A 19,476-nucleotide genomic window follows, 5' to 3' on the forward strand; every position below is an offset into this window, starting at 1 on the left:
GTAGGACCACCTAAGGTTCCAGAAGCATCTCAAGAGCTTCCTCTTCGCTTCTGCTTTCTCTCTCCCTTGCTGATGACCCTGTATTCTGCGCAAACTGGTTACCTGGCCACCCACTGACATTACGGGACCAGGCTCCTGTATGACTGGTTGCCCTTGCACTGCCTCAGGGCCTCCCAACCACTTAAGGGACTGTATCTGCAACCCTAGAATCCCTTGACTGTGCACTTATGAGCCACTGCCTCGCTGCACTTAGTGCTTAATTACTTTGCACTCCCTCCCCCCCACATCCCCACTTGGCACTTCTCTGCCTCCCAACCCCTGCGCTTGCATGATCTGAATGCCACAAGGACTAGTAAGATCCTTATTTTGTCCTTCTTCTGTCCTCCCTTCCTTGTCTTGTTGCACCTAGAAACACTTGTGTACAGGTGTGTTATAAATGACACATCATACCATACTAGCCCCGAAGTTAATTCAATTATTTAACTCCTTTGGAAATAGTGGTCGCAGCACCCCTACAATGGAAGAGGCCAAAATGATGCTTCTCCCCAAGCCTGCCAAATACTGTGCGCTCTGTGAATCCTATAGGTCGATTGTCCTAAAAACCTGGATGCTAAAATATATACAAAAATACTGGCCAGCAGATTCAACTCCCTATTGCCGCAATTAATTCACCCCGATCAGACAGGGTTTATTCGGCAGCGGCAAACCCATCTCAATGTTCTGCGAGCCTGCCATTTAATAGAGAAAGTCTCCTTAAAAGGTGTCCCGGCGATATTCCTATCTTTAGACGCGGAAAAGGCGTTTGATGGTGAAATGGACTTTTCTTTTCCACACTATGGAAAGGATGGGGTTTGGCCTGAAATTTCTTAACCAGATTCTGGCAAACTACAATTCCCCCACAGTCTGCCTTCTCAGTAATGGCCAGCTATCCCAAGCGATCCCACTGCAATGAGGCACCAAACAAGGCTGCCCTCTGTCGCTACTAACCTTGAACCCCTCCTAACCCAATACGTTTGGTAGAACAGGTGCAGGGGCTCTACTTTAGGAACGACAATCAAAAATCATGGCATATGCAGATGATATGCTCCTCACCATTACGGACCCCGAAAACTCACTGCTGGCAGTGGTCCACGAGTTAGAGGTTGGAGCTGTAGCATGGCTAAAATTCAACATGACTAAATCTGAAATCCTGAACCTAACACTAACACAGGAAGGGTTGAGCAGGGCGAAGGAGGCTACTAGATTTTGAGGGATTCCAGGGGTCATTCAGCTGCTAGTGACCACTATAACCTGGACATTGAGAGTTCCATTCGGAAAATTACCAGCCTCTCCTTCAGATCCTCAGACAACTGCATAAGTGGGGCCCACTGGCAGCCTCCTGGGTAGGGCGGTTAAACACGGTTAGGGTGACCATTCTGAAGTTCTGTATGGGTTTGAAGCACTCTCCATTCTGGTCTCCAATACCTTCTTCCACGCAATGAAAAAAATTATCTGAGCCTTTTGTATGGTATCATTAGTACCAGACGGTAAGCCCACACATGCCGTTGCGTGTCCCTCGTGGCAGTGTTCGCTCATTTTTATTTTTTCTTCTTCAGCCCACCATGGAAAGGGAGTAGGGACTACGTGTAGTCCCTTCTTCCCTTGCATGGTGGCCATTTACTATGTTTACTAAGGCCGCCACTGAAAGAGAAAATAGACAACGTTTTCCAGTCCCCGGTGAACATTTTTTTTTGTTTTTGTTTTTTTGTTCGGCTGTGAAGTGCAACGCGTCTCGCAGGCGAAAAAACCCACCATTAGTACCCCTAATGGGCCGGAGCACTAATGGCTATAAGCCCCGAGCCGGCGGGCTGTTACTACATAAGGTATAGCCCCCCGGAGCCATCATTGCGCTTGGGCCTGTAACTACGGGCCCCAGGGGCATTACCTTATGCAGTAATGTCCTGCTGGCTCGGGGCTTATTGCCGGAATTAAACCCCCCCCCCCATAGCACTAAAAACCTCAAAAAGGAGAGTTGGGCCCAACTCGGGTGATAAAAGATTGGTTCACAGAGGGCGCAGAGAAAAGATGGGTATAAATAGAATGGGCAATAGTGGGGCCAAAACTGGGAGAGACGCTATGGTTATACAAACCCCTCCGGCCTCAAAATATGCATATAAGTGTGATTGTGAGGTTGGTAGAGGACACGTGGGACAGGGCCGATATCTCGCAACAGCATATTACCTCCTTTCCGTCCCCCTTTACGCCACTGTTCCACAATCCGCAATATACCCCTGGCAAGGAGGGGGGCTCCTTTACACTTTGGAAAAAAGCAGGCTGTAGAAAGTTGAGGATTATGTTCCAGGGGGAAGACCTTAGATAATATGAGCAATGTAAGGCTGAATTAGGGCTGGTGGAGGAAAACGGAATACACTATTTCCAACTGGCTGGTCCCACCCCCAGCCCCCTCCAATAAGAGGGCAGCCACCAGACCTTTAACACCATTCGAGAAATTCCTGATCTCGAACCCGGGGGGATAGACATCTAATTTCTAACTTGTACCGACTCCTATTAGACGAAACCCCAAAGAAGAGGTGAAGTATAAACGGATATGGGAATTTACCCTCTGGATACAGATCCTAGAAGAGGAGTGGGGGAAAAAGGTGGGGGGACATTCCCAAACATACACTGTCCATACAGATCCACAAATTCTTGTACAAGCGAATGACCCAATGGCACTACACACCGGCATGATTACATTCAATGAATCCCAGAATTCCTGATAAACGTTGGAGGTAATGCAGGAAGAGGGGGGGGGGGCTGGCTGCCTATATGGCGGGGGTGCCCGAAGCTGAAACATTACTGGTCCCCAATTGACAATAACATGCTAAGAATCTTAGCCATTCATGGTGACGGAAACCGCAAAGAGCGACTTCTTGGCATGAGTGAACAAGACATTGCGGAATGGCCAAGACATTATCGGAAAGCATATGTCATTCTAAATCTTGCAGCACTGTTGGAAATCAAAAGATCTTCCCCATGTTCAGGACTGGTTTGTCAAGTTTTGGAACTTTGTATCCATGGAATGGGTTCTGTACACAACACAGGTGGGGGCAAGCTAAATTCTCCGATTGGTCCTCCTACATGAGGACTATAATGAGCCCTACTGCCCTCCAAACCGCATCGGCTGGGCATCGGCTAATAACAGACTTTCGACATGCCTACCAAGTTTTGGACAAGGGGAGGAGGGACATAGTGGCTGAGGGGACAGGGCAGGGGGTTAGTAGTTTGCTTCATGTTTTTGTTGATGTTTGATAAATCAAAACGCCAATAAAGTATTAAAAAAAAATAGAGGTAGCAATAGACATCTACATGGGTAACTTTCTTCCAAATGATGGGGTGTTGCCTGCGACTGGTAGCAGAGAGCATGCTGTCAACAGGGTTTCTTTGAAGTGGTTTGGCCATGTGCTCGGACAGAGTTCTTTTTGTTTGGGACATCATCAAATTGTGGCAAGCCTAATGGGTCAGTAATGACCAAACTTTGTCTATATCTGTTTGGCAGGTGACTTTTCCATTTCTTTGAGGATGTCTGTGTGCTGAAAGGAACTTGAGAGTGGCCACCACCAAGCCATCTGTTTTATTGTTGATTCAGTGATGGGGTATTTTATGGATCCACAGTTCCTGATATGGTTGGAGTGATTGGCTAAGGGGTTATTTTTTTTTCAAACATTGTATTTGGGTATTGAGAGCAACCTGTTCTTATGAAAGAAACGGGGCATTCTACATTGATAGCGTTTGACATAAATTAGATGATTGGGAGGCTGTGTGCTGCTACGTTCCTTCCACGCGCGCTTCATTTCATTCAAGATTTGTTCTAAATAAACATGCGTCCTTGCTATAGAGCCACACTTTAAAGTATTGCTGCTAAATTGTTGCTTTTCTGAGATACTGTAGCATGATGAATCCCGTGGACCACAGGACTATGCTGGCCACCAAAGCCCTTTACCTCTGAGAGGGCCTCTTGGGAAGGTCGGACAGCCTTGAATGACTCGCCCCATAAGAGGGTGGTCCTGTGGACACTCGCTGGTTTATTAGATGCAGACAGTCCTGTCCCCTACGCCTGTTGGATTGGCTGTCATCTTTACCATGCCAGTTTTCTTTTAGGGTCCCCCCCCACTAGTGTCGAGAAGAAAAGACTCCTCTTAAATCCAGTGCTGAAGTTTGTCTCATGAAAATCTGTACTCTTTGGTGAAGGCCTCCAAAGTCTACACAGCAAAGGATAACTAAAACCGATACCCTTTAATTAACACATGTTAAACGTGATGGGAAAGGGCTGTAGAAGCGTGTGTGTTGTTTTAAAACCGGAAATTGCAGTAATTAGCAGTTATGTTTTTGAAATTGCTGGCGTTTATGTGCGATGTCCTGAATTTTGCTAATTGTTTTCGGGTCTTTGGGTGTCCCATGGACTTTGTTAGGCTATGGACTGATAAATGATGGTATGTAAAGTAGACTTTGGTGTTGGATATTAATTCCTGCCTCTGCCTATCTTGCTCCCTGCCACTTTTTGCATACAATTTAAAAGAACTACTTGGATGATGAGCGCCTACTAGGCAGTGCTCCAGATAAGATTTGGAAGTGGGAGTATTTTACTCCCTATTTTTTTTTAAAGTTGGGAGTAAAATTATTTTTAAGTCCAATTCCCAATGAGAGTATTTTAACAGCAAGTAAAAATATGTATTTAATGAAAACCAAACATTTTTTAAGTATTTATTTCTTTGTAGTTATTCGTGCACATTAAAAGATAAAGGTTTACTTGTTCCAATAGTTGTTGCTTCCTGTGGTAATATGTGCACTACTGCTCCAAACATTCATGGAGCTGTGAGGGTGAAAGCAGGGGTTCAAGATTCAACATGTCTTTTCCCCATTTTCTGTTCAGAGTATTTTTTCCCCCCTATTTGTTTGGAGTATTTGCCAATTTCTATGGAGTAAAAGTGGCTGATACACCCCTTAACTATAGTCTTGCTCTTAGATCTTTTTAGACACGTTCTGTGTACAATTTTGGAGACGTGGTAACTTTGGTTATATTGTCTATTAACACATTTTTAACGTTTGAGTTTTATAGGTAAATGAAGCCCTACATATCAGGGGTGTATGGACTACTTTTACTCCCTAAAAATGGACAAATACTCCCAAAACAGAAAAATAGAGAGTAACAATACTCTCAACAGACAATAAGAAACCGACATGTAGAAGCTTGCCCCGCTGCTTTCTCAGACACACAGGTCCATGGATCGTTGGACAAGTAGTGCCACAGGAAAAAAGAAACTAACTACTATTTGTTACTGCCTGATCTGAAGTAAGCATTTGTTAAGACGGATTTCTGAACTCTGTCCTGGAGGCGCAGAGGTTCAGAAGGCCAACCTAATTACTTGGAACCGGGTAACCTCTGGACAAGCCAGACCAATCAGGGTAGCGATCGCGTTGGTCAAGACTAGGTCTCAAGAGGGGTGAGGGTGACTGAAAGCCCGCAATGAGCACACAAAGCAAGGACACTTACAAATTACTCCAAACAGGTGTTCTATTAAAAATATATACACATTTATTCCAAGGCCTTTGCAACAATGACCGTAGCGAGAAATCACAATAAAACTCTAGTAAACCAACACATACCAAACTAATACAATATATATATATATATATACAAATACAAACGAGTCTAAAGAGTTAGACGCACGAAATGTGTAGTCCACCTAGAAGGGGAGGAAAACAGGCAGTGCGAAATAATAATTAGACCCAGTCCGCCTTCAAAGGCACCTAACTAAAAGGAAGTCCAGGCCCTACGAAGAGTGGAGCCTTGTGCTCAAAAGTACCTGCACACGTTGGTGCCAACGGGCAAAAAAAAAAGGGGAGTCTCTTCGAGGGAATCGGGCAGTTCAGTTCGGTGCACAAAAGAAGATGAACAGAGTTCCGCGACTCAAGCGCAGCCTCCACTGTGGGCAGAAGCAGAGGGCGAGTACGGAAAGGCGTGCTGTTTGACACAGCGGGGAAAAGCTATGGGCTCCTGCAGGAGGGCGACCAGTTCCTAGCTATGCTACTCACCGGTCCCCGATGCAAGCAGACCCAGGCTTCTCCGGGTCAGTGCTGGCAGTTTCAGATAGGAGCAGGGGACGTCTCGTCGTCGTGTAGATTCTGCAGCAGCAGAGTTGAGTTAAAGGTGTCCCAAACGAAGTGAACCCGCACAGTTTGTTACCACAGCAGGGCAACGGAGCGGCCGTGTGTATCTCAGCCAAATGTACACTACTCACTTCAGACCTGGGAATGGCAAGTGTACGAATCGTGTGAGAGTGACAAGGACTCGAAATACAACACAACCTGGCGGCGGTTACAGAGCAAGACTCCTGGGTAGGCTGGTCAGTCGGCTGGATGGCCCAGAGACACTTCCGAAGGCTTACGTGCAGGAGATGGTGAAGATGCCGAGAATAGCTGCCCCCGCTATTCCAAGGGTCGAAGTACCAGTACAGGCCTTCTGGTTCGATCAGAGGTAGAAAGGGTTTCACAAAGCGACAGCAGTGCAGAGGAGCAGTCCTTCAGCGGGTCACCAGCGATTCCTCGGTTCAGCCTCGTGGTTGCAGGATACTTGGCTCCTGTATTCCCTTGTTCGTGAGAACTCAGGAGATCGACATGGTAGTGGCGTTTCCAGCCCACTCTTATCCACGGTTCCCTTCGCGCCAAAACGGAGGGGACCCAATGGGAGATCCGCTCATCAAACACTCACACCATACGTGGACCTATCACGGACCACGGTCGTCCCAGGCATTTACACCACCCTAGACTCTCTGGCACCCAGGATGTGTATTGGGACCAGACATCCCAGCCCACATCCTGGAGGCGCACACAAGGCCTGTAGAAGCCCGCGAAAGCATCTGTGTTTCGCGGGAAAGTAAATGCCCAAATAAGGCCCCGGGTCGGCTCGACCTCGGGAAGGTGAAGGGGGCAAGACGGTCAGCGGACAGGACAAAGGAGCCTCGTGGTCTGGCCATTTTGGGAGCCAGGCCACCATTTTGGGCTAAGCGCAAGAAACGCACTTAAAACGCCAAAAGGAGCTCAAAAACACAAACGATCGCTGCCACCATTCCCGTCCGGGATTCACTTGCACCGATCATTTACAATCCAAACAGAGTATCTAGGGCCTGTAGAAGACTAGAGACCCAAGAGAGCAGTAACTTAGCTTACAGTGCCCTCTTGTGTCATGTTGCACGAAAGCTGCAACATGAAGAAACTACGGAAAACAGCGTTTCCCGGTACTGACTGTCTTAAGGGCATGTCAGTTTCCCCGTAAGAATGGAGCGAAAGCCCAGAGGAGTGCGGCAGAAGGCTGCACTTCTCTGGCAAAGTCTAGATCATGGTGAAAACAGCTAAAAGTTTAGGGGTTGTCACATGGAACGAAAATTACCTACAATTAAGAAATCTTTCCCAACAGCATTTATAGGTCAATGCGTATGAATAGCTAGGTGCAAAACAATATTTATTACATGGGTATAGGGAAACATTTTGTACTTGCTTATAAAATGCTCCCATTGGGAATGGGACTTACTTTTTTACTCCCTGAAATATAATTTTGCTCCCAACTTTAAAAAATAGTGAGTAATATACTCTCACTTCAAAATATGATCTGGAGCGCGAGGTGAATGTTTGTTGTATGCTGAGTAACCTGGGATACCTTCGATTCATTTGTAACTTCTGAATTTTAAATTTGGCTCAATTGCTGCGACTGCTTTTTGGCCTATCAGTTGGGGACCTAATGGATTGGGTGACTATATGAACTGATGTCAAAAGGATACATTTTTCCAGTTCTAGACTTTTGTTTAGCAAACTTGTGCATTTTTGGAGTTGTCATCTTGAATACTTTTAATTTAACAGACTGGATTTAAGTACCTTTTGCGAATAATTTCTTTGTTTAATAGAAAGTATGAACTGAAAGTTTTGTGACATGAAGTCTTCTGCTCACCATGGTTAAAGTCAACCAAAAAGATGAAGCATTTTTAAGAAGCAAATCCCTCAACCTGCGGACTCTCCAGATATTTTGGATAATCATTCCACGATTCTGCACAATTGACTGAGTGGGCTAAGTCGGATGAGCATCGTAGTCCAAAACATCTGGCGAGCCAAAGGTTGCAGACCCTTGTAATGCATGCAGTAATAAGGGTATCTCATATGTTCGAAAAAACTGAAATTATTATATGTTGCTTTTTTCCTTTGGAGCTATGAAGTGTTAATTGTTTCTTTTGGGACAGTAACAATTACATTTTTCTTTTTTTCCTGATCTTTCTTAAAAGCTTATCTTTTTTTCTTTTTTTTTTTCTCCTCGCAATCAGGGGTGTGTTGACCACCCAATCGTGTTAACGGAGCCGCCTTGCAATTCTCTGTATGCCAGGCAGATGATGTCTGAACTGCTTTTCGAATGTTACCAGGTCCCAAAGGTCTCGTATGGTGTTGATGGCCTTTATAGCTTCCTCCACAACAGAAAGGACAACACGCCCACCAGCAGCCTGATAATTTCTTCAGGTTACCAGTGTACACACATACTACCAGTTGTAAAGGGCAGGTGAGGTACATTCCGGCAATGGTTGTGAAGACCAACTGCCACAGATAATGCTTGATGGATTTACACTTTAAGTCTGCTTTCCATTGCCTTGGTTAGTAAGCACGTACCTTTTTCCAAAATTGCTTTCTCTGTGCTTTTACCATTAAAAACAGTAACCATATTTGAATTAGCATGCCCTGCTAGACTTCAGAATTATGCAAGATATTTCCACTTCTGCGATGGGTGCTTGGTGTGTTAATAAATATATTGGGATTGTTCTTGGAGAAAGCTGTTGGGATGCAACATATAATCTGTAGAAGAAAGCTATGTAATTTGGGAAATGGCAAATTTTTGTGGAATGTGACTAAATTACATGAGTTGAATATTAGTGTCTCTTGCCATTTATTTTGCCTTTTGTTCTTTGGAATGCTTCCTGTCTTGTATGGTCTCTTTGGCTCTTCTGGAATCCTCTTGAAATGTCTCCTTCACACAGCTGTTCTTTTTGGTTGTGTGACGAATCCCAGGGTATTGTCACTACTTCCATAGGGGGAGCTTCTTCCCATGAGCCCAGGGAGGTGAGGCTGCTACCTGATAGTCCCCCTCCGGGTGGTACTCTCATGGGGAGTGAAGCCCCTTGGTGGACCAGTGGCAACTATTATGGGAGAACACAGTATTCACCTGACACCTTCATCTGCCCCCCTCTATTCCCTGCCCTCCCCTGTTCCCCACTCATGTAAATCTAAAGAAGTAGCAAAAACGGACACGAGGAAGACTAGGGAGAAGTTGAAAGATCAACTGTCAGCAACCACTGAGATGAGGAAGAGGTGAAGAGCAATGACTACTGTTCCTTGGAACCAACCGGAGCGGTCTACTCACAAGTGACCCAATGCGAATTCCCCCTGGATAATACAAAAGGACACACAAAGCGAGATCCGCTCTGGAGATACTGGGAGGACGGCGATTCAACGTTGTGCAGAGGAGACAAACCGCTCTCTGGGACGCGAACAAGGTTAGAGTTTCCACCCATAGTCTGCTGTGGGGAAGCAGATTGAATCGCACTAATGAGGAAGAAGCAGTCGTGAGACGCCTGCAAGCCGCACACTGATAGAGGTGTGCTGAACTCGCCAGAGAGCATGCTGCGGTGCCGCGGCGGACAAACAAGAGAAACTAGCAGCTATAAGCCCAGACCCAGAAGCCGGGAGAAAGCCACAAATATTCTGAGGAGGTACTGGGGCTGCTGGGTCTTGGAGGCTGCCAAGAGACTTTGTTCTCAAAGGGATGTGGGACCTTAATGCAGAAAATCCTTACTTGACCAAATACTAAAGCGGATAAGCCGTGAGAGAATGAAATGGGGTCGGGGACCCATAATTGATAGACTAGTTGAACAGAAAGGTATTTAGCATCCAACGTGACGCCCACGGTTTTCACGCTCTTGGCGACTGGAATTGTAGCGTTGGCGATAATGAAATTAGCATACTCTGGAGCCCGTTTTTTTAGCTTGAGGCAGTGATTAAGACCTCGGTTATCTCAGAATTAAGGGCCATAGAATTGCCCACCATCCAGGCCTGAATGGTGGAATATATGGAATTAGTGGCCTGTGAATCCTGGGAGTAAATACCAACGACCTGAGTGTCGTCTGCGTAGTTGGTATACAGGACACCCAGATAGTCCAGAATCCCCAGCAGTGGTAGGATGTAGATATTGAATAAAGTCAGGGGTGTGGGGGGGTGAACAAGACAGGTGGCAGGTGGCGTGGGTGTTGAGCAGGCATCGTCTATGGCAACTCTGGTGGTATGGGAGCCCAGGAAGGAGGCAACCCATTGCGCCACTGCCGCCAAGCATCCTACCAAGGAGTGTAACCTGGTCGCCAGGAGACCATGGTCGACCAGATTAAAAGCGGTGGAGAGGTGCAGCAGCATGAGAAGGGCCGGGTGGCCTTGATCGATAATGGAGGAGAAACTAGATTTGAGGTCCAGCTTGGCAGTTACAGTGCCATGCTGAGCTCTAAAGCCAGATTGCCGGGGCACTAGTATGCGGTTTTCCTTGACACATTTCTGAAATTGCAAATATGCCACCGGGTCCTTGATCTTAAGGAGAAATGGCACGTTCGTGATGGGACGGTAGTTTTTAGCCTGTAGGGGATCATGGTTGTCCTTCTTGAGTAGGGGTGTGATCCAATACTCTTTGAGATGGGAGGGGACACTGTATATATACAGTTGCGCTTCGCCTAATGCGATAAAGGGGAAAACACAGCCACAACCTGTAACGGAAGGGTAGGTTAACACAAATATAGCATTAAGAATCGATCCCTAACTTAAGCAGTCCAGCCCAACGAAGTGGGGTGCCTTGTGTTCAAAAGTACAGTAGTGCGTTGAAAACGCACTAGGGTCCTTTCAGGGAGCTGTAGCAGTTCAGTAAAGGGCTTGAGGTGATGAACAGTTTCCTACTATTCGAGGAGGGTATACCCTTGCAGGCAGAGCAACCTTTGTGTTTCGGGTATAGCTAGGGAGTGCAGGCTAGCCACCTAAGGTGAGTATCTTTTTAGGGATTCTTGTGCCTAAAGAATAACTGTATCAACAAATAGTGGCCCCACAGGGTGTAAAAAATACAGGTGATGTAGTATACCTATTACTGATACTCACCTCACTTTTTCTAACCTCAAAAAGCAAACAACTAGTGTACAACACTGTAGCATACAAGAAAAATGCCACAGACTAGTAAACAGGTCTAGCATAAGGTTCCCTTGCAGGATCACTCTCAATTGGGCATATTACTTTCTAGTTCCAAAGAGTGTCCTAATTGACTCTGGCTCTTTGTATTTTACCTCTGCTTAGCATGTGGTCATGTCATAGCTGTTTTCAGAGGGTCATTGCTAGGAATTTAACGCTTAAATATTGACCAAAGACTTGGCTATAATTCTCATTATTTTAATAGAAAACATAAAACAATTTTTGGTGCAAGAGCCTCAGTGACATTTTACACAAAAATATAATTTTTCGATCAAAATGACAGCATTTGAAATAATCATGCACCATGGAGAGCAATAAAAGTTAAGTACAAGTGAAACAAAAAGAACATACAAACATTTTTTGCAAAAAAAACCAATAAAAAATGTTTTCATTTGGACAAGAACTATAAATAACACAGAAAATAAATTCTATTCCTATGACAGAGGGATATTATAACATTACTTAGTTTTCACCCTATTTTGGTTTGACAATGCTTCGTTTTCACCCTATTTTGGTTCTGGAAATCCACATATGTGTTTGCCAAGGAATCCCAGACAAAGGAAAACAGGAGCCAATTTTTGTTCCTTGTGGGGTTTTTTTTGGGAGTAGATGACTGGTTTCAACTTGACTTGTGTATTCACATTGGACTACTGTTTCTTACAGTACTGCTCAGGTCTACGTATATGCAAACTGGCATAGCTGATGTAAGTCCAGTGGTCAACTCAAACAGCCAAAGAAGGTCAGGCAGATGTAGTTGAAATACGTTTCGGCGTAATGATCTGGACAGAAAACGCCTTCCTCAGGACCAAAAGTCAGATGTGTAAGAATTATAGCCCCTCAAATTGGGCGATCGAACAAAGGTCTGGAGCCACATGCAGTGTTACCGGATTGGGTAGTATCTGTATACTGGAAGGTATTGATGACCAGAGGACCCAGTAACGTGTGTACACACTTCACTTATCTTTGAACTCTGGATGCGTCTAAACAGAGGAACGAGCTGCTGATACGAGGGGCAATAATTGGCAGAATTCTCACCGCCGCAGAATCTAAAGAATAACTGTGCCAGGGACCACCGGTAAGTGATGCAAGCACTCATCCACCCTCGACACAGTCTGGGACAAACTTTGCCAGTCTGGGCCAGGTCGCTTGTATGTTCAACGCCTGTGGTTGCATGTCGCTCTGGCTCTCGGCAGCGGTGGGTCGGTACGATCGTCCGTGGCTGGACAGTAGCCTTTTCTCAGCTCAACCGTCACCACAGCAGGGCAGATGGGGAGCAGGTGCAAGTCTCTTTCTCCACTCAGCAAGCCCTGCCTACCTGGAGCCTTCCATGTTACCGCTCTTTTCCCTACTTAAGACGCCGCCCACCAGCCTCTTTTTCTGTGCAGATGGGGAGCAGGTGCAAGTGGATCTAGGTCACCTGGCCTAAGCACCAGCCACCTTCTTTGCCCTGCCTCTTCCTTCCTGCTCTTAACTCTTAGGCCAAGGGCATCTATCGCCCGGGTGTCCAAAGCGAAGGGCTGATGAAGAAAAGGGCAATTCCTCTTCGGACCAGGATGCCCAGGGCTCAAACCCTCTGCTCAGACAGCAGGTAAGCATGAACCAACATGTGTTTACTCCCTCTGCCCCCACAGGCCATCCCCCATTCCCTCTGGTCCCCTGTTATGTTTCCTTGTGCCCCCACCCTTCTCGCACACAGGGCCTGTTTTGCTTAATTCTTCTACCCTGCTCCCCCCCTTCCCCCCCCCCCCAAGCCTACTTCTGCAGGAGTCTGTCCTGCTACATTCTGGTTTCACCATCACCGTCTTGTGGCCAATGCTGGATTTGACTTTTATGGACTTCATTAATTCACGGTGCGTCACACTTTTCTCAACTCTCATGCAGGACTCCCTTGCATCTCATACTCATGGTGACCCTGAATTATGCTGTTCCCATCTTCATCTTGTAGCCTGACTTGCAACATTATGTGTTACTACTAACTTCTGCAATTGTATTTGCTCTCCCCTCTTGCTTCTCAACTCTTTTTGACTGCTTACTCTGTTCTCTCCTCCTCTCCCTTTCCCTATCTCTCCCCTCTATGCACTTACTCTGTCAAAATTGTCCCTGTACCTAGTATGATAGCAACCTGGTCTGTCTCCTCCCCCTCCCCTTACTTGTTCCCCACCCCCCTCCAGCACTATCTGAAATGTAGTCATGCCTTTCCGCACCCCTCTCCCTCACCTTTTGTATTTCTCTGGCTCTACCAGACATGTCATCAGGCCTAGTACGGTAGTCGCCTGTCTGTTTCCATTTCCTACCCTCTCTCCCCCTTGCTTCCTTATCTGTCTTTCCTAATCTATGTCTTAGCTCTTGCACTATCTGCAATGTAGTCAGGCCGAGTATGATAGTTCATTTCACATTCTTATTGTTCATGGCCTGTAAGATTGTCATTTTATTTTCCCTTGTTCCCTCCTTGGACCTTGAAGTGCTTTGAAACACATTGTGTATAGGCGCTATTGAACAATATCATATCACAGCGACCGCAAATGCTCGTGGCGTGGCACTCTCTTAAATCATGACCCAGAGGACTACACAATTTAGCTTGAGTGGGCCCAGGACCACAAGCTAGCGATTGCCCAAGTCCCGAGTGTCATCTCTGGACGGCAGCCCTCCTATGCAATATCCTGGGTTCGAGCTGGTCAGTTCGCTGAATGGCTCAGAAAAACGTCCGATTAGGCTCATATGGAGGGAAATTAGGAGGTGCCGAGAGTAATTGTTCCCACTCCTCCAAAGGGTTGAAGCGCCTTTGCATGCCTTAAGTGATTGATGCAAAAAACGGGTCCGACAGGACAACAGCGGGCTCAGGGTGCCAAACCTTCCTGCATGTCTCTGGCGGTTCCACATGTCTGCGTTCGCGTTTCAGGATACTTGGCTTCTTCTGTAGTTCAGAGAGAACTTCAGTTGATAGACCTAGAATGGATGCAGAGACCTCTTACCAAGAATCAGTTTGAAGTCAAATTGGGATAATCAATGGAAGATCTACTCTTTCGAGGTAGGCGTCCTGCGTCTGACGTTGGTACGCTCCCACGAGGACCTCCTGCGACGGACGACGTCACCAGATGTTATATGTAGGACGCACGACACCCGTAGCCTCCAGTTCTATTTTTTCCGCGAACGTGTTCGCTACGAAATCTCGGCGCGCCTCGGTTCTCTCTTGTGAATCGCTTCTTCGAATATCGTTGTGTTAAACGAAAAGGTCTTTGTCTTCTGCTACCCCGAAGTCGGGCTTCAAGAAGTGTCGGGTCTGCGGTTCCAAGATGTCTCAGACGGACCCGCACAACGTCTGCCTCTAGTGCCTCAGTGAGAGCCACGCCACTGATTCTTTTTTTTCTTCTTTTTTTTAAACAATTTTTATTATTTTATAAAGACATCAAACATTTCAACCAATGAGAACCTTCGTATCACATCGTTAAATTCACAGATGGTGCATCACAGTCCCCCCCCACCCTCGTGCCCCCTTTAACTTGAGCCCCTAATTCAATGCCAGCTGCTTGCGCGTCTCCAGGTTTATCTTCCTCATCACTCTCACTAAGTTAGGTTTGGGAGGGTCCCCCATCGTGGCTACCAGTTGTCTCCAAGCTATCAGGGGTGCCACCTCCTCCTCCCCTCCCCTACTGATTGCTTCATACCAGACCACCGTTTCCACATCTGCCCACTTTAGGAGGTCCGTCCACCACGTCTCTATTCTAGGACGTTGGGCTGCCTTCCGGCCCATTGCAATTGACCAGGATGTAGGCCAGGTCCTTCATCTTACTAATGTGCTTAAGGTTACGTGGTCTTGCAAAACTCCCCTGCATGCATGCCCACGCTGACTACACTTCCAGTATGATCCCTTTTTCAGCTAAGCGTAGCTTGACCTCTATCCAGAATCTCCCCACCTTTGGGCAAGCCCAAAACATGTATAACATCCCAGCTTCCTCCTCACCGCACCTTGGGCATTTCTGTGCAACTGAACTTCCAAATCTGGCAATTTTGCTAGGGGTCATATATGCCCTGTGGGTGACGTATAACTGGATCTGCTGCAACCTCTCATTTCTGGACACCTTCTTGTGGTACCTTTGTGCCCTAGCCCATTGTCCATCCAGCATAGGTTCTTTCACCTCCCTCTCCCATTCCCGCCTCAGTTGAAGTAGCTCATTTCCCACCGTAGTCAAGTAGCTCATATATGCAGGAAATTTCATTCCCACCCTCCGATACATCGTACATCGTCTCGATGGTCATGTCAGGCTGCTCCGCCAGCGCTGCCCCAGGCCACCGCTCTCTCAGCCTTTTGACAAATCTTGTGTGGGTGATATGTTGGCCTGTGTGCACCCCGGTCTCCTCCCTTAGTCTCTGGAAGTCCAGTGCCTCCCCCTCTTGCCATACATCTCCGGGGGTCACGAGGCCCATCGGCTCCCAATATCTACGGATCCTTTTTATCATTTGCGGATCCTCCCTGCATAGCGCCACTAGCGGCACCTGTGGGGAGCATGGGGACAGGTTCCCTGCTCTTTGACATGTTTTGCTCCATGTTTCCCAGCCCAGTGTCAGCAGTCTCACCCATCCCTGCAACATTAGTTTGGGCAACCACACTACCTCCCTTAGGAAGAAGGGGGCGGTGTCCCCACACAGAGCCTGGATTCGGCTGTCTCTTCTTGGGACAGCCACCGGTCCATATACTGGAGCTGACCGGCCAGGTGGTATATCTTGAAGTTGGGCAAATTGATACCCCCCTTTTCACACGAGTTTTGCAGCTTCCAAAGGGCCACCCTATTCCTGGAGTTATGCCATATAAAGCCCCTACATAGGCTATGGAGTTTCGCAAAAAAAGCGTTTGGGGGGCATGTACGGGATGTTCATAAAATAGTGTAACAATCTCTGCAGCACCACCATCTTGATCAGGGCAGCCCTACCCACCATAGCCAGAGGTAGGTTGGACCAGAACCCCATGCTGTTCTTGATGTCCTCCATTGCCCTCTCCGTGTTGTGTTTATGCTCCTCCTCGGCCGTGTGATGTATATCGATTCCCAGATATCGGAATGTCCTGGTCTGCCAAGGTATCGGCAAGACCGGTAGGTTCCTGTGCGAAACCCCCCTGTATCTGCCCAAGGGGAACATGCTCGATTTCTTTGGGTTTACAGCTATGCCCGAAAGGGTGGTGTAACGTTCCATCACCTCCAGGACACATTGTAGGTTCTCCTCTGGGAAGCGCAAGTACAGCAGCATGTCATTAGCGCACAATGATTTGAGGTGCGGTCCTCCCTTCGTTGGTATCCCTATCTCCCCGTACTGTTGTCTGAGGCAGATTGCCAGAGGTTCGAAAGCGAGGATGTAAAGCATGGGCGACCAGGGGCATCCCTGTCTAGTGCCCCTACTAAGTTGCCACTTGTCAGAAATTATTGCGCCAGTTTTAACCCTAGCGATCGGGGAGCTATATACCATTTTGACCCACCTCAGATACCCCGGCTCAATCCCGTATTCTTTCAGTGCCGCTAATAGCCACGGCCATCTCAGAGTCAAAGGCTTTGATGGCGTCCAGCAAGACTATTGCCCTCTTGCCGGGGTTCTTCTGTCTGTTCAATAATGTGGTGGAGTCTCTGATGATTGTCGGTTATATTCCTACCCGGGACATAGCCTGTTTGATCAGGGTGTATCAATTTGCCTATGACTCGTGTGAGTCAGTTTGCCAGCGTAGCTGTAAGGATTTTGCTATCTTGGTTAAGCATCGATAGGGGTCTGTATGACCCACAATCCGTACTAGGCTTGCCCGGTTTCAGGAGCGGAATGACCACCGCCTCACTCAGGGACTCCAGCAGCCTCCCTCTCTCGTGCCTCATTTAACATGGCGAGCACCTCCTGCCTGTATGTCTTGTAGAATTCACTCGGGAGCCCGTCCGACCCCGGAGCCTTACATGTAGGTAGATGCTGTATCACTGTCTCTAATTAATTCTTCTAATGTGATTGGGGCGTCAAGGTCTTCCCGTTCCTCATCATTTAGTTTATGCAAGCCAACGTCTTCCAGGGTTTCCTGAATCTCCCGGCCCATCTCCTCCCCTGTGTCCTCATAGAGGCGTTTATAGAATCTAAGGAACCCCTCGTTAACTCCCTCCTGGGTATCCCAAGTCTGGTCGTCTTGCCCTTTTATCTCCCTGACCACTGGTCTCGGCATCTCATTTTTGTACAGCCATGCTAGCAGCCTTCCCGGTTCATAACCCCCCGCGTGTTGCCTTTCGATATATTTTTTGTAGTTCAGGTTACATAGACTGTTCCAGTGCTCCCTGCTAGTTTGTTGTAACAAGTTCACCCGTTCGGCATCCTCCTGTGAGACACTCCCCTTATGCATTATTCCTTCCAACTCCTTCTGTCTCCTGCAGCTCACGTTCTATGCCCCCTTGCAGCCCTCTGGATTTGGCTATGGCTGCACCCCGTACTACCACTTTGAACGCTTCCCATAAGGTTCCCTCTGACGGCACACTCCCCGTGTTAAGGTTGAAATACTCGACAATCGTCTCCCTAAGCCCCTCACGGAATCCCGAGTCTTGCAGGGCGTCGGCTCTGAACTTCCAAGTTGGGATTCTGGCTCTAGCTGGCTGGTGCCTCCATTCCAGGACCAAGGGAGAATGGTCCGAAAACACCCTGGCCTTGTATTCCGAGCCTATCATTTCTCCTACCAGCTCTGAGGCAACAAACATGTAGTCCAGTCTCGTAAGCGGGTTGTGTGGGGCCGCGTAATGTGTGTACTGCCTAACTGCTGGGTGAAGCTGTCTCCAGGCATCCTCCAGCCGAAGTCTCCCAGCAGGACCTGAAATGCTCTTGCTGCGGGGGTGGGCCTACTTAGCATGCTTTCCGACCTATCCATTTTGGGTGTAACGTGCAATTAAAGTCCCCGCCCCAAATAATTGCTCCGCCCAATAAGGGGCTGATTTTGCCATATAGGGCCCTAAAGTAGGCTGCCGTGTCTTGGTTAGGGGTATATGAGTTTATAATGCACACTTCTCTATTTTCCAGCTTCCCGCGCACCACTATCATTCTACCATCTGAATCTCCTGTGGACTGAAGTAACTGGAACGGTACATGAGGTGCCAGCCACGTGACCACCCCCCTCGCGTCAGCTGAATATGTGGCTCCCGTGGTAGTCCCGCTCCACTTCCTCTTGACCACTTCCAATTTCTCCTTAGTAAGGTGCGTCTCCTCTACCAGTGCAATATCCACTTTCAGCCTTCTCAAGTACATCATCACTTTATTCCTTTTCAGATAACTATTGTGGCCCCTCACGTTCCAGGTTACAATTTTTAGGCTACCCATCGCCATGCTTAGTCTGTCCCCCTTCTTCACCTCCCGGTTTCCCACTCTCGTCTAATTTGACATGAACTTAGGCTTGATTCCCTCCCTCCCTCCCTCCCTCCCCCAACATGAACTCCCGACTAACGCACCTCCCCTCCAGTCCCAACAGAAAACACTGCACACCCCCCTTGTCTCCTCCCTCCCTGCCCAACCCCAGCTGGTGCCCAGCTCCATCCCTGGATCTTGGTCTCCCCCACATTTGGTCCTGTCTCAGAATGCCGAGGTCAGGAACCCAGCAGGGCGTCACCGTCCTACCGGTAACATAACTGGTCTGTTCGTTGGGGTGTGAGGGCTGGTCCCGTTAGGCTCCTGTGTGTTATTCTGAGTGCCTGTACTCAATGTATCATATGTGCGCAGCCCTGATCGCTCTGCATCAGAAGACTATATCCTGACCTATATTCTAGTCCCAAAGTTCGAGCCTGCAGCACCCTGGGTACTGCAGTCTCCATGTCACTTATCTGCGTCTCCTTCATCCTGGATACCAGATTCCGGGGGGCAACTTTGTGCGTCCAGCTAGTCTGTCGCATCCTCCGGGGTATCAAAAAACAGTGCTCTACTCTTGTGGTACACTTTCAGCTTAGCAGGGTAGATCAGCATGTACTTATAGCCTGCTTCTCGCAACCTTCTCTTCACTGCACCAAAGTTCATGCGTCGGCGTTGCACCTGCAGGGTGTAATCCGGGTATGCTGTTATATTTGCCGACTCCCTTTGTATCGTGCCTCCCTTACGGAAATGCTCAAGGATTTTCTCTCGGTCTCGGTAATTCAAGATCTTGGCGATTACCGGCCTGGGGGGGGAGGGGCGGTAGTGGCTTTCTCATCAGGGCCC

The 19,476-nt window shown here is 47.7% G+C and overlaps 1 protein-coding gene across 1 annotated transcript in view; it reads left to right on the forward strand.

The window, feature by feature from the left end:
* Window positions 1-19,476, forward strand: part of ACTR5 (actin related protein 5) — a 508,848-nt gene that overhangs the window by 96,598 nt on the left and 392,774 nt on the right. Inside the window, exon 2 of the mRNA XM_069652370.1 lies at window positions 8,352-8,581. Coding sequence (XP_069508471.1) covers window positions 8,352-8,581 — 230 coding nt within the window. The remainder of the gene's footprint in view (window positions 1-8,351; window positions 8,582-19,476) is intronic.

This window comes from Ambystoma mexicanum, chromosome 3p (assembly GCF_040938575.1).
Source record: "Ambystoma mexicanum isolate Mex_15411 chromosome 3p, UKY_AmexF1_1, whole genome shotgun sequence".
NCBI lineage: Eukaryota > Metazoa > Chordata > Amphibia > Caudata > Ambystomatidae > Ambystoma > Ambystoma mexicanum.